The sequence below is a fragment of the Saccostrea echinata genome, unplaced genomic scaffold, assembly GCF_033153115.1.
Source record: "Saccostrea echinata isolate AGI-Se365-2 ecotype Australia unplaced genomic scaffold, CSIRO_AGI_Sech_v1 ptg000001l, whole genome shotgun sequence".
Taxonomy (NCBI): Eukaryota; Metazoa; Mollusca; class Bivalvia; order Ostreida; family Ostreidae; genus Saccostrea; species Saccostrea echinata.
Window position 1 is genome coordinate 21,765,342 of NW_026889750.1, and position 13,603 is coordinate 21,778,944.

General features: G+C 33.7%; 2 protein-coding genes across 2 annotated transcripts; one reads left to right on the plus strand and one right to left on the minus strand.

The window, feature by feature from the left end:
* Positions 1–1,737: 1,737 nt before the first annotated feature.
* LOC133199136 (mucin-2-like) lies at positions 1,738–4,503 on the minus strand. The gene is made up of 3 exons (XM_061335029.1): positions 3,537–4,503; positions 3,268–3,342; positions 1,738–2,948 (listed from the first exon to the last, which is right to left on the minus strand). Exons 1-3 carry the CDS (start codon positions 4,036–4,038, stop codon positions 2,569–2,571), a joined length of 957 nt encoding a protein of 318 aa, XP_061191013.1. The 5' UTR covers positions 4,039–4,503; the 3' UTR covers positions 1,738–2,568.
* A 3,334-nt stretch (positions 4,504–7,837) lies between these two features.
* On the plus strand, positions 7,838–9,069 carry LOC133195822 (DNA-directed RNA polymerase II subunit RPB1-like). The gene is made up of 2 exons (XM_061331779.1): positions 7,838–8,222; positions 8,448–9,069. Exons 1-2 carry the CDS (start codon positions 8,143–8,145, stop codon positions 9,067–9,069), a joined length of 702 nt encoding a protein of 233 aa, XP_061187763.1. The 5' UTR covers positions 7,838–8,142.
* Positions 9,070–13,603: the final 4,534 nt, after the last annotated feature.

Below are 13,603 nucleotides of genomic sequence, written 5' to 3' on the forward strand. Positions count from 1 at the left end.
TGTCCTCGGGCCTGCGACAACACATCATCAAACATGTCGTGCATTTTTTGGTAAATGTCGACCAATTTTTCTCCTCTCCATTGATCATTAAATTTGACCTTAAAACTCGTGTCGCGGGCCAGGTTCTTTTTGAAGGTTCGGGTATCTTTTTTCCAAATGTAGTAAGGTTTCTCTTTGATTTCATCTCCACCCCCAAACTGAAAGCTTGTACATGGTTGATCATCTTCATCCGATTGCCTCGGTCTCTTTGGAGCAGATTCCAGATCAAGCAGAACTTCTTCCCATAAATTGTCAATATGATGATTCCATTCTACTTCCCTTATGCGGTTCTCAACCTCAGCATCTCCGGTTAAACCATTGGCTGCAGCAAAGAGATTGATGGTGTCTACCTCAGTTAAAGAATCCAGAATTTCCTTTAACAGATTGTCAGCCATGTCTTCAATTGTAAAAAAAAAAATTTGTTTTGAAAAAACAAAGCAAATTTTTTAACTTGTAGCACAGTTGTTTTCGTGATAGGATTTCCATTAAGGTTTCGTCAAAGGTCAACATGTCTAAAAAAATATTTTTACAATAGCCCCAAAATTATGTGAGGTATAAAGTTGAAACTTTTACAGTTTATAAATTTTTCATTGATTAACAGAAAGAAAGTATCACTTGATAATAATTATTTGGAACAATATTTAAATGGAGAAAAAATCTTTTTAAAAATGCATATTTTTTCAGAAAATGCACCCAATTCATTCCGTGCTTCAAGTGAAAACCATCACTGCAGAAACAAAATATGTTTATCAATGAAGGGCAAGTTGGACTTGGATAGCCTCAGAAAGTTGTTTTTCCTGTTTATTTTGTCGAAATGTTAGTACTTGAAAGCGAAAGTACAATACAAATGGCGGGTTCTACAGGGTCTTGTCTTTATACATGTATGTCATGCTTTCAATAACAACCTTTCAGAGACCATTCACGTCCAACTTGCCCTTCAATGATAAACATATATTATTTCTGCAATGATGGTTTTCACAAAAAGGACAGAATTAAGCAGATGTATTTTTCTTAAAATATGCACATTTTCTGAAACAATTTTCCTCAAGAAAGATTTTTTTTATATATTTGTTATCAAGTGATTCTTCCTATCTTTTAATCACTGATATATTTATAAACTGTAAACATTTTGACTTTATACCACACATAGTTTTGGAGCTATTGTAAAAATATTTTTTTAGACATGTTGATCTTTGACGAAACCTTATAACATTAATTTTGACCCACACAATCAAATTGATAAAATTGACATTTAAATAATAATATATCCACTCATTTCCCAACAGGCAAATCGTGTTGAATGAACATTGAATCCACGTTTAACCAATGTCTAAACCTAAATTCAACGTTGATTTGACGTATCAACGTAGTATGCCTGCCGAGTTAGTCCTTTAACATTTCAACTGGTCAGGTTTTGGGCCCAATAACAAGTTTGATCTTGTGGAAACCATGAAAAAAAACGATACCCTTTCATGCAAATTATCAACCACAGAATTATCATATATGGAACCTTTGTAGAATAGCAGAGTGATTCATAGATTAGAAAAAATAAACCAACAATTGAACTTTTAAAAAACTTTTAATAACAATACAATAACTTGATATAAAATGCGAAATAAAAAGAGGTAGATAAAATCACATGTTCCTCTACACAGTAAAAATGAAATAAACATCTTTTTTTTTCAAAAAAAACTCCATCAGGTAAAAAAAAAAGTGTTTACTTTCACACAACCCTATTTTTTTCATTAGAAAATTAAAAAATTACCCAGTAAATTTGCCTCCTTCAAAGACCAACTAGTAAAGAAGTGTAGGGGGCAATACCATCAATAACAGTTGATAGGGTGCTTAAAAACTATCAATATATGTAAATATTACACAAATAGCAAACTTTCTATAAAAATTGTAAAATGATATCAATAGAAAGAAGTATCTGAGCAGTAGATTCTTTTTTTTTCAGCATGTAGTAAACACATTTTTTAACAAAGTACAAAATCATCAAGACAATACTATATTGTATTAATATTTCTGTAACTAACCTATCACAGCAAAAACATCCAATCATAGGCTAGTGAAATATAAACATATGAGTATGCTTCAAAAATTAACAAACATTTCTTGTTGTCCACAACAGTACAATAATTAAAGAAAAAAAATGATTTTTTTCTTAGTTAAAAGATTACCCTAAAAAATATAGATTCCTTCATATTCTCCCAAGAACAAAAGTAGTAAATCCTGAAAATTTGAAGAAAAAAAACCAATCAGGTATGATAACTAATACGCTTCAAAATATACCAAAAAAATATAACAAACATGACTTATTCTCCTTAAAAAACAACAGGTAAACTCAAGTTTGCAAAACATCATAGTACTTTATAAACAAATCTTTTTTAAGGGAAGTCTTATTATTATCCCCATCATAACCTCTCTTTCGCTCTATGTCATCATGTTCCCCTTTAATTATACAAATTTTCCAAGTACATCAATAAAAAAAAGAAAACTTTTCCCCCCCCCAAGCTTTTAAAACATCACTCAAAACTTCAATTGTTTGGTCTGAGATCTGGTACGTGATGCCACAGGTAGGAGAGGATTTGTACTTTCTACGGATGTTGTGGTCAGATCGGTCACAGAGGTTGCTCGGTCTGTAACACTTAACATGCTTGTTGATGTGTCTTTACTGGGTGTTGACGTTTTAGGGAGAATCGTGGAAGATGATATCTCAGAAGCATAAGGTGTGGAATAGGAGCTAAGTTCAATCTCTTCTGTTTGCGTGCTAAGATTACCAGAGGTGGGTGGTGCAGGTGTAGGTGTAATGCATCTACAGCATTGACAATACCCATGTTCTCGTATACATCTCCTCAACAAGACAATGACAATAGCCATTGTTGCAGCAACTGCCCATATGAAGAATCCTATTGATGTAGAAAAAATAATATACAAATATACATACAGAAAGTGTGAACATAAAACTTCAGAAATCTTTATTTTTTTATTGTCTCTATCATCTGAACTGCTTGAAAATATTCTTTCATGGTCTAGTTCAGAGTTTTGTCTCAATTTATATATCCTATTTCGACCCCAAGAAATTTTTTCTGGATTTACTCTTCATTGATTGCATTTCACAAGGACATTAAAGTTTATCTTTCACAGATATACCTATTGCAAATATTATACATACAAATGTACAACTACACATCACTAGAATTGTATACATCAGAATGGGGGTCTGACCTTTAACTTCAGGCTCATCAAAAATGGTATCCTTCTCTGGTGGTTCCGTCGTTGTCTTCCTCTTCAGATGAGTTCCTACATTTTCAAAAAAAAAAAAAATATAAATAAAAAAATAAAAATAGTTCACGATCATATGAGAATTTAAAAAAAAAACCTCCCTTATTAAATGATAATAAATAATTCTACTGGATAAAAAAATAATACATCAGCTGTGAAATTAAGTGAATTATCTTTCATGTAAAAGTGATGAAATAATAAGAATAACTCACTTGCACTCCATAATGCAGATACAGTAGAATCTTCTCTGACAGCAGTGTAGGGTTGGACTGTGGAGGGTCGGACTGTAGTAACTAACTCCTTGGCAATGGTGGAGGGTCGGACTGTAGTAACTGACTCCTCGGCAACGGTGGAGGGTCGGACTGTAGTAACTGACTCCTCGACAATGGTGGAGGGTCGGACTGTAATAACTAACTCCTCAGTAATGGTGGAGGGTCGGACTGTAATAACTGACTCCTCGGCAATGGTGGAGGGTCGGACTGTAGTAACTAACTCCTCGGTAATGGTGGAGGGTCGGACTGTAGTAACTGACTCCTCGGCAATGGTGGTGGGTTGGACTGTAGTAACTAACTCCTCGGTAATGGTGGTGGGTCGGACTGTTGTAACTGACTCCTCGACAATGGTGGAGGGTCGGACTGTTGTAACTGACTCCTCGGCAATGGTGGTGGGTCGGACTGTAGTAACTGACTCCTCGACAGACTGCGGTACCCTCATGGAAGTTGGAGCTGTAAATGTAAAGTTATGCTATTGATAGACAGCTTAGTTCACACAAACACACACATGGGCATAAACCACGTCATTAACAGTGCACACCATTATTAATATCAGCAACCCCTCTCAGATAGACACATTTAACATATCTCAAAAATTATTTCTGCTCTATGGATTAATACCACTGCAATTCTAATTGTAAACATTAATTAATTTTTTTTTTCATGGATAAACTGGGTCCCTCAAGCAAGGCGCTTGACTTTTTTTTTTTAAAGATGCATGTATGCATAATGTCTCATGTTTATTTAGTTGTCGTCTGAGCATCCCCAAAAGTTTAAGTGACTGAGACTATTAAGTACCGAAACCAGGTCTAGGGATTCCTCGGCTTAAAAAAACCCCAATAAACTTAATCTTTCCATGAAACTTGATCTTGAACTTGATTTGTTACAGTGCAACGTCCTTTGACATTCTTACACCATTCATTCATTGGTGACTTGGCAAACGGAAGTATACACAATATCAATCTCTACCCAGAGTTATCGTTCGTACCACATTTATAGGTACGAACGATAACTCTGGGTATGAAAAGTTCATATCGTATCGCCCCCTACACTGTGATGCATGATGTCAATGTCCGAGCAAAAGCGATGAAGTTAGCCTGTACAAATTCTACCAATAATAGACCTAATACAAAGATATGTTGTGTCTTTTACACCTGCAACTACACACACATCGATAGTTTCACGAGTCGTACCATGAAGTGTTCACGTGATCGAAACCTGAACTACCGAGGTGTTCCGAAAAAATAGGTCTGGGGATTCCTCTGCTAAAAATAAACTCAACCTTGTCATGGCTATTTAGCGCTGTAAGGATCCCCAACCGTGTGAGAGCAACAAATTAATTCCCAAACAATGCACCTAATATAAGAAATTTTATCTGCATACTATATGTGTATATGTATGACTTGCGCCGCGTGGGTATCAATTAATAGATAAATAATAAACAAATTTACCATTGCATGGCACTGCATTCCCAGGCCCAAGTTTCTTTGTAAACTTCTGCCACTTTCCGGGGAATATTTTCTGAGAACACCTCGATACATACACTTCTCGAATCTTTGTTTCACTGTCAGGACTAAATACGCGTATACATGTCAAGGATGTTCGACTGCAGTCCGCTACACCGTCTGCATTTGAAATGCAAATTCCACAATTCAGAGGAAGCGCACCCGTTTCATTTAACACAAAGTTAAAAACAATAATCAGCATCAAACACATAGGCCTATTCATCATCAGTGTGATGCATCTACCCCACTTCTGCTGCAAAATCCGCGCCGTTGATCAGTCTGCACGTGCAGAAAAAATTTTAAGCGCTAACGTATTGTCACATGACCGGGTGTGGATCATGGGGTAAAAAAACAGTGTACATTGTAAAGCCTTATAGTTTTGATTAAAATGATGACATATATATATTACGAAAAACACTCTCTCTGTTGTCTAACGCAAACCTTAGAACAAATATTCAAAATGATGACAGATATTGGCGGCTAGTGGTGATTAAATAATAATGCCAATGACACAAACTTTTTTTTTTTACTATGAATTGTGCTCATAGTTCATAACGACAGACACACTGTGTTGTTCATTACAATGTGATATTTCAACATGTAGTTAATAAATTACAGACACTCGAAGATTATTGTATCTGTGTAATAATAAATCTGGTTACTCAGATTACACGTAAACAATTTTTTTTAATGTGATAAGTGTTTATTAGGTTAGTGTATCCATCCTATCGCACAGTGTACATAATCTACTAATCTCGCTTTTGAGCGAATTAAGTTTGTCGTCGAAAACCTACATCAGTATATAAAATGTACTATTTACAAGATTGTTTTCTAGATCTATTAAACTTACTTCAGTGATCTTTTGTTAATGACTGTATGGATGAGACAAGTCATTTAAAATGGTGAGAAATAGCTAGGATTTCGTCAATTTATAGGAAAATTAAACTCAGGATAATTATAGAATATTCTCATAGCAACACATACAAAAACATGCAACTACAGAAAACGAACTTTATACAGGTGTGAAATAACGAATAAATTACAGAAAACGCGCGCAATATTTTTTTAAAAGGTGAACGGAACTATGAAATCGCTTCGGTAATTACAGAAAGCGCACGTGGTATTTTCTTTGATTTAAAAAAAATCGCTTCGGTAATCAAGTCGTGTCATGGCAATTTAACTTCACAAAGATGTAATTATAGAATATTAGCATGACAACACATGCGAATAATTACAGAAAACGCGGTATTTTCCAAAAGGTGAACTGAACTTTAAAAAAAAATGCTTCGGAATTACAGAAAACGCGCCCGATATGAAAACTTTAATAAAAAAATCGCTTCGGTGATCTGGGCGTTCCATGGTAATTCAACTTTACAGATGAGAAATAACGAATAATTACAGAAAACGCGGTATTTTCCAAAAGGTGAACTGAACTTTAAAAAAAAATGCTTCGGAATTACAGAAAACGCGCCCGATATGAAAACTTTAATAAAAAAATCGCTTCGGTGATCTGGGCGTTCCATGGTAATTCAACTTTACAGATGAGAAATAACGAATAATTACAGAAAACGCGCGCAATATTTTCTAAAAGAAAAAAAAAAACCGCTCCTCCACATCATACAAGATATCAAACATATTACTTAGATTAATTACAAAATGTCATCAATGATAATAAAAAATAGATATAACTTGTACAGTGACTAATAAGATCATCTGTAAATTTGTGAACAGTTGTAAAAATGTTTATATTAGTTTGCAAAGGTAAAACTTTATCACCACATAGTAACAATTTTGTGTCAATATTAATGAAATCAAAAGTAAAAAGTCGATTTTCAACAACATGTACAACTTTTTGCTTGAAAAATATTTGTTTTTATAATCATTCTTCTTCTTTCTGTGCTGAATGTGTAAACATTTGTATGCATGTGTTCTTTTATTTATTTATCTATCTATTTATTTATTTATTTATTTATTTTTCATGCTGTTTATTAAGGAGCCTTAATGGGAAAAAAATATTTACGACTTTGTAGTACCAATATAGTAATTTCTAAAAGTTCAAAAAATGAGAACACGTTTTAAATTTTCTTGAAGGTACATTGTACTTTTTAAGAAAATCGCTTTGGTAATCAATTCGTACCACGGCAATTTAACTTTACACGACTTTGTAGTACCAATATAGTAATTTCTAAAAGTTCAAAAAATGAGAACACGTTTCAAATTTTCTTGAAGGTACATTGTACTTTTTAAGAAAATCGCTTTGGTAATCAATTCGTACCACGGCAATTTAACTTTACACAGATGTAATTATAGAATATATGTAAAAAATTACAGAAAACGTGCGCGCAGTCATCATCGCGCAGAATTTTCTGAAAGGTTAGTCGAACTTTAAAAAAAACGCGCGCGATTTTTTCTTGAATGATCGTTTGAGCGTTTTTTGAGACGGTTTCTATAATTTTCTATAATTTAAATAAATACAATTGTTAAACGCCAAGCCCTGCCCCTTTTCTCCCGAATCAGTATAAATAGAGAGGATAAATGCAAAGCAAAAGTGGATCGAGATGGGGGAGGAATTCCAGGTGGCGTTTGAATCAGGGTAAGTACTCTTTTTAAAATTTATCACTTTTTAATATGTATTAGCTGTCATTTTGAAGTCAAAAATTTTTTTGATGTTGAAATTGTGATTTTCTGTTACAATGAAAAACAATGTATATATAAAAATAAACAGGTTAACATTTGTTTGCTTCAATTTTTATTTAAAATAATGCTAAAAATTTATAATTTATTAGAAACTTCCCGGAGGACCCATACCAGGTTGAAGAAGATAAACCCTCCCCTAAACAAAGTCAACCTACATAAAAGAGAAAATTAAGTGAATCAGAAGACTCACTAATTCTTTTGAGAAGGTAAATTTATTTAATCTCTACTCTTATTCTAAAAAAATATAAGAATACCCCCACTCCACCACATACTATTGAAATGTTTTAAAGTGTAAACATAAACATTTTTTTTACTTTTTTTTTTGAAAATCTTTTCGTAGGAAAATGAAGAAAGAAAACAGCCCTGAGAGTGAGGGGTTCTCGCAGCAGACGAAAGAGGAGCATCCACTGCTGAAAACATTCAGGTAAACTTTACAGACTTTAAGGCACAAAAAATCAAATAAAGGAATATAAAAGCATGAAGCAGACTCACTTTGGTTTAAAGTATTTGTTAAAAATAAAAAAAATAAATGAATATTTTATTTTAAGTTTTTTTTGCTTGTTTGTTTGTTTTTGTTTGTTTGTTTGTTTGTTTTTAAATTTTTCTTAGTATACTTATCTATTTTTTATTTATTTATTTTTTGTAACAGAGAAGACAACCCAGGGAAATATACAACGTTTGAAAAACGTATCCGGTCAACGTTTACCCTCACGACACCAGTGTGTAACACGTTGACTGTTAGCCATAAACCTGCGTCGACAGAGTCAGGAGTGTTCAACCCACCAGTGCCTATAAAATCCCAGGGATACAGTCCCTCATCTCCGGATTACAGTCCCTCATCTCCGAATTACAGTCCCGTATCTCCGGATTACAGTCCAGTATCTCCGGATTACAGTACAGCATCGACACCAGTGCTAATAAAGTCGGAACCTACATGTACAGTCACCCCAATGATGACTCTGACAACAACACCCCAGGCCCCCCTTCCGTCATTCGCCGGATATAGTCAGGTATCTTCGGAATACAGTCCAGCATCGACAAAAGTGCTAATAAAGTCGGAACCTACAGTCACCCCAATGATGACTCCGACAACAACACCCCAGGCCCCCCTTCCTTCATTCGCCGGATATAGTCAGGTATCTTCGGAAAACAGTCCAGCATCGCCACCATTGCTACTAAAGTCGGAACCTACAGTCAACCCTATGATGACTCGGACAACCACCCCCCCCCCCCCCCCCCACAATCAACACCGAGTCTCTCTCCAGTTGTAGCACCAGGGTTTTGGACGCCACCTGACAATTACCCTCTCAAAGAGGAGCTCAACGCTTTAAACGAATTGGTAGATAGCGTCCGTGTGGACCTTCTCCAAACGTCAATGGTGGTACATTATATTCAAGATTTCATGAAAAAATTTCAGTGACATTTTTTAAGAGGAAAGGGTTAAACTAAATGTGCATCTGCTAAATTTACATGATCATTATATGTGTTCTTTTTGTTTAAAACTCTATCCAAGTATTTGTTCATTTTCAAGTATGCAACTATGTCTTAAATTTTTTTTTTCCCTTCTTTCTTAATGATTGGTATGATGATGTGTTCAGATTATCTATTTGTTGAGAAACTCGCAATAAATTTTATAGTCATATAAAATTTCTTTTTTTTTTAATGAAATAGAGTAACATTACAACATGTACTTACTACTATGGGAGATTGATCTGCAACGTTCAAACAGAAAATTCTGACTAAAAGAAATACTATTTGGTTGTTTATAGTTCTCTGTTTTATCTGCACTTTTAAGTGAACAGTGAAATAATCTCGATGTTGTGTGTTGCTGATAAATCGTATACAGGCTATATTTATATATATATAAGAGTGGTGTCCTTAAACAGCCTTTGGAGTAGTGCCCTCAGACGGCCCTAAGCGTAGTGCCCTCAGACGGGGGTGTCCGCAGACGGCCCTAAGAGGGGGTGCCCTCAGACGATCCTAAGAGGGGGTGCCCTCAAACGGCCCTAACAGGGGGTGCCCTCAGACGGCCCTAAGAGGGGGTGCCCGTAAAGTGCCCTCAGACTACCCCCTTTACTACTGGGGGGGGGGGGAGGGGGGGTCGACTTCTTATCATTTATACCGGTCCTTTAGCTAATAGTTAATGGATTTCTGTTAAGATGTCTATAAATCCCCAGCAATTTTATATGATATTGGATAATGATCCCCTTTTATATTAAATATTTAAAAAAAAATTCTAGATACCTACCCCCACCAGGAAAAATGCTCCCGTATACTCAGTGAAATTCGTAAGTTTCTCAATTAAAATATCGAAAGCCATGCATGCTTTTGTTCACACTTTATTTATAGAGTCCTTATACAAGCAAAATTAAGATGTATTAGAAGAATTTTTAGTGTGTGTCCGTGTACATTTGTGTGAGGGGGTGGGGTGTAGAGGTGGTTGCGGACATCCTCCCCAACATCCCCTTGAAATTTTCCATTGTGTACAGGTGCAAGAGACATTTATAAATATTTACCGTTGGTTCAGCCGAGATATTTGGATATAAAATCGCTTTTTATAATTTTTAACTAGTCTTTATAGATTATAAGTTTGACTAAAATTTTAGCTATATTGTCACTTGCCAAAAAATCGAAGCATATGGAATGAGTAAGATATATACATATGTTACTGTCGACTTATTTTAAGTACATGTATGATATCCCCCGAATATAGTAATAGTCGCTCCATTATTTCCCTGTAAAATCCACCTGTGACGTCACTCTTTTGTTTGAGCGCTCCATTATTTTTCAGGATTTTTTTTTTATATAAAATATTTTTCTATGACACATTCACAAAATATTACCGTACAATTGAAAAATCCAAAATATAACATAAAACTAACCTTTTATAAATATTCATACTCTCTGATACTAAAAGTTCTCTTTTAGTATCAGAGAGTATGATTTTTTATAAAAGATTAGCTTTAGATTATATTTTGAATTTTTAAATTGTAATACTTTGTGAATGTGTCATAGAAAAATATTTTATATAAAAAAAAGTCGGGGAGAACCCTTGGGATACAGAACGCAGGGGAGGGGGGAGGGGGTCCCGTCGCCAAGCACCTGTGATATGAAGCCTGCTTTTTTAAGTACACATGCAGGGATTTTGAGGCAATTTATTTCAAGGTGTAAATACTAACTACTAGCTTAGAATTATATACATTTAAAAAAAATAGATATGTTTATATACTTGTATTTGTTATCGCATGAAAAATGTAGTTAAACAATTGATTTTTAATTAAAGAATACATGTATGTTTTTTATTCCAGGGGAAAAGATGAAGATGATTATTTCAAGTATCACTTTTCAAACCCATGCATTTAAAATTCTTCTTGACTGCTCAGACACAACACCACATAATGGTCAACCTCTGATGTAAAGAGAAATCATGGAAACATCAAGCTTAGCTGTTTCTATTGTCTACAAAATTGTTATATAGCAGCTATTTTCTACATTTTGTTTATCTCTAAATACACATTTTGGATAATGTTTAGATGTAGATTCTTGCTTGATTAATAATTTGAAAAAAAGTTTTTCAAAGTAGCGATAAAATTATACATATACACATGAATATGTGTATGTTTACTGATTGTAAGACTATATATTAATGGTTTTATTAATATTTTTAATAGGGTGTTAATTTATGTAATTTATGGTCAGTGTAAATATTTCTAAATTTCTTTAACCAAATAAAATTAATATATAAAGATATGCATCTGGGAACAAGCAAAATTTAAATGGAGGAAATTAACATTAGCTTATCAAATTTCAAACCTGCTAAATTAATATCTACCTACATGTACCTAGGTATGAAAAAAGTAATAATTTATTATTTTTTGGTTAAAAAAGTATCATAAGAGTTTTTATCCATTATCTTTTTCCATATTTTATCTAGTATTTGAAAATGTTGTTTACTGAAATAAGTTCCAATGAAAAGTTGAATAGCCAATTTTCTTTAGAGTTTCAGTTATCTGCCCTTTGTAAAGGTTCCTAAAGAAACAATAATAATTCAATTAATTTTGTTTTATCTTATTTATTATCTTTAATAATATTTATTAATCATTCGGTTTGTCTTTTTTATTAGTGAGAAAAATGTTTGGAAAAGAAATTTTATAAAACAACCAGTGTCTAGTAACATTTTGAACAAAATATTATTTGGCAAAATGCCAATTTTCGAAGTTAAAAATACCTAAAACGAAATAAGTCCCCACTCTACTTTTCATAAAAGTTAACTAATATTATTATGGTGTTTTTAAAATTTCAGGTTATTTTTTCTTGAATCGCCTGCATTTCTTGAGAGACTTCTTGAAATATAGGGAAAAAATGACCATTTTCAAAATGTAAGAATTTGGTCATCTTTGAGCCATCAATTGAAAAATTTGCAGTGACTTGTAGAATTTTTTTTAATTGTGTTATATAATGCTTCATCTGTTCTATTCATATACTATATGAATTATCCCAAAATAATAAAGAAAATTAAACCACATGAAATCAAGTATATAGCATTTTTATGCTTGAATTGGGAGTAAATGGGGCAAAAATCTATATTAGCCCGTTACCATGGCAACCAAGGTAGTAACCTTAATTTTGAATGTTGATTATGTCATAATGTATGGGCATTAATCACCTGAAAAAGTTTCATGAAAATCGCTCATGGTGTGTGCCACAGCCCTACAGTAAAATTTTGGTCCTTACAGAGAATTGATGTTAATATGTGCGAACGATGCATGAACTTTTTACAAACGTAAATGTTTATACAATTTTAAAATTTTTACATGAAACTGATTTTTACTGTAAAATTTAGAATATTATAACTAAGGAATTTTGTCTAAATTTTAACTGTTTACATTTTTTTTAAATTTTGAGTCCGTCGGATGGACGTTAAATGGCGCCCGGTGTCAAGGATAACTACCCCCTTGGCACGCAAAAGATTGTTTCTATGGTTTTCAGAAAAAAGAGTAGGCTCACTGAGGGCCACCAGAGAAACCAAAAGCTTCAAAAAAGGTCATATACACTTAATTTGATCGCCGAAATATGACTGAAATATTGTCGACTCGGCGTTAAACAATAATAATCAATCAATGAATCTAAATATCCTTCCACCAGAAGAAGAAGTCCCCCATAAATCTCGTTTCTTTATGATTTTGTGACCAGATTTTAAATTGAATCTTGTATAATTTGCAATGTTTAATTCTAATATGTTATAAAAATTGAATAACAACGAATACTTTGGAAGTTAGAGGTTCTGACTGAATTTTTTTTAAAAGCTGGCAAGTGAATTACCTTTATCACAATGCAAAGATGAAATATGGAAATAACGAACAGTATTCAAGTTAAAAGTCCATATTAACAATACAGAACGGGAGCAGACAAAACAAAAATATCAGAGGTGCGATCAGGTGCCATGGAGGACCGGTCACACCCGCCCTGTGCTCCTTGTCATGATCGGAAAAAAACTGTAGACAATTCAGTGAGTAAATAATGGCCTAACAATCAGTATGAAAAACGTCAATCAGTATTTGACTTAATAATTGGTTGTATTTGCTGAGAATGTTCTTGTATCGACCACAAAATTTGCGAAATAATGATCTCAAACGAGACTATTGATAGTCTTGTTTCATCAACTTGTTTGTCAATAGTTTGCCTCGTTTTAGAAATTGTTCATACGTAGAGCATGCTCTTGCGTATCGAATCAACTGGGAGATATAAACCCCAAATGCAGGTGATACAACGGTAAGGGTATATTGCTACATAAGTAAGGGAAGT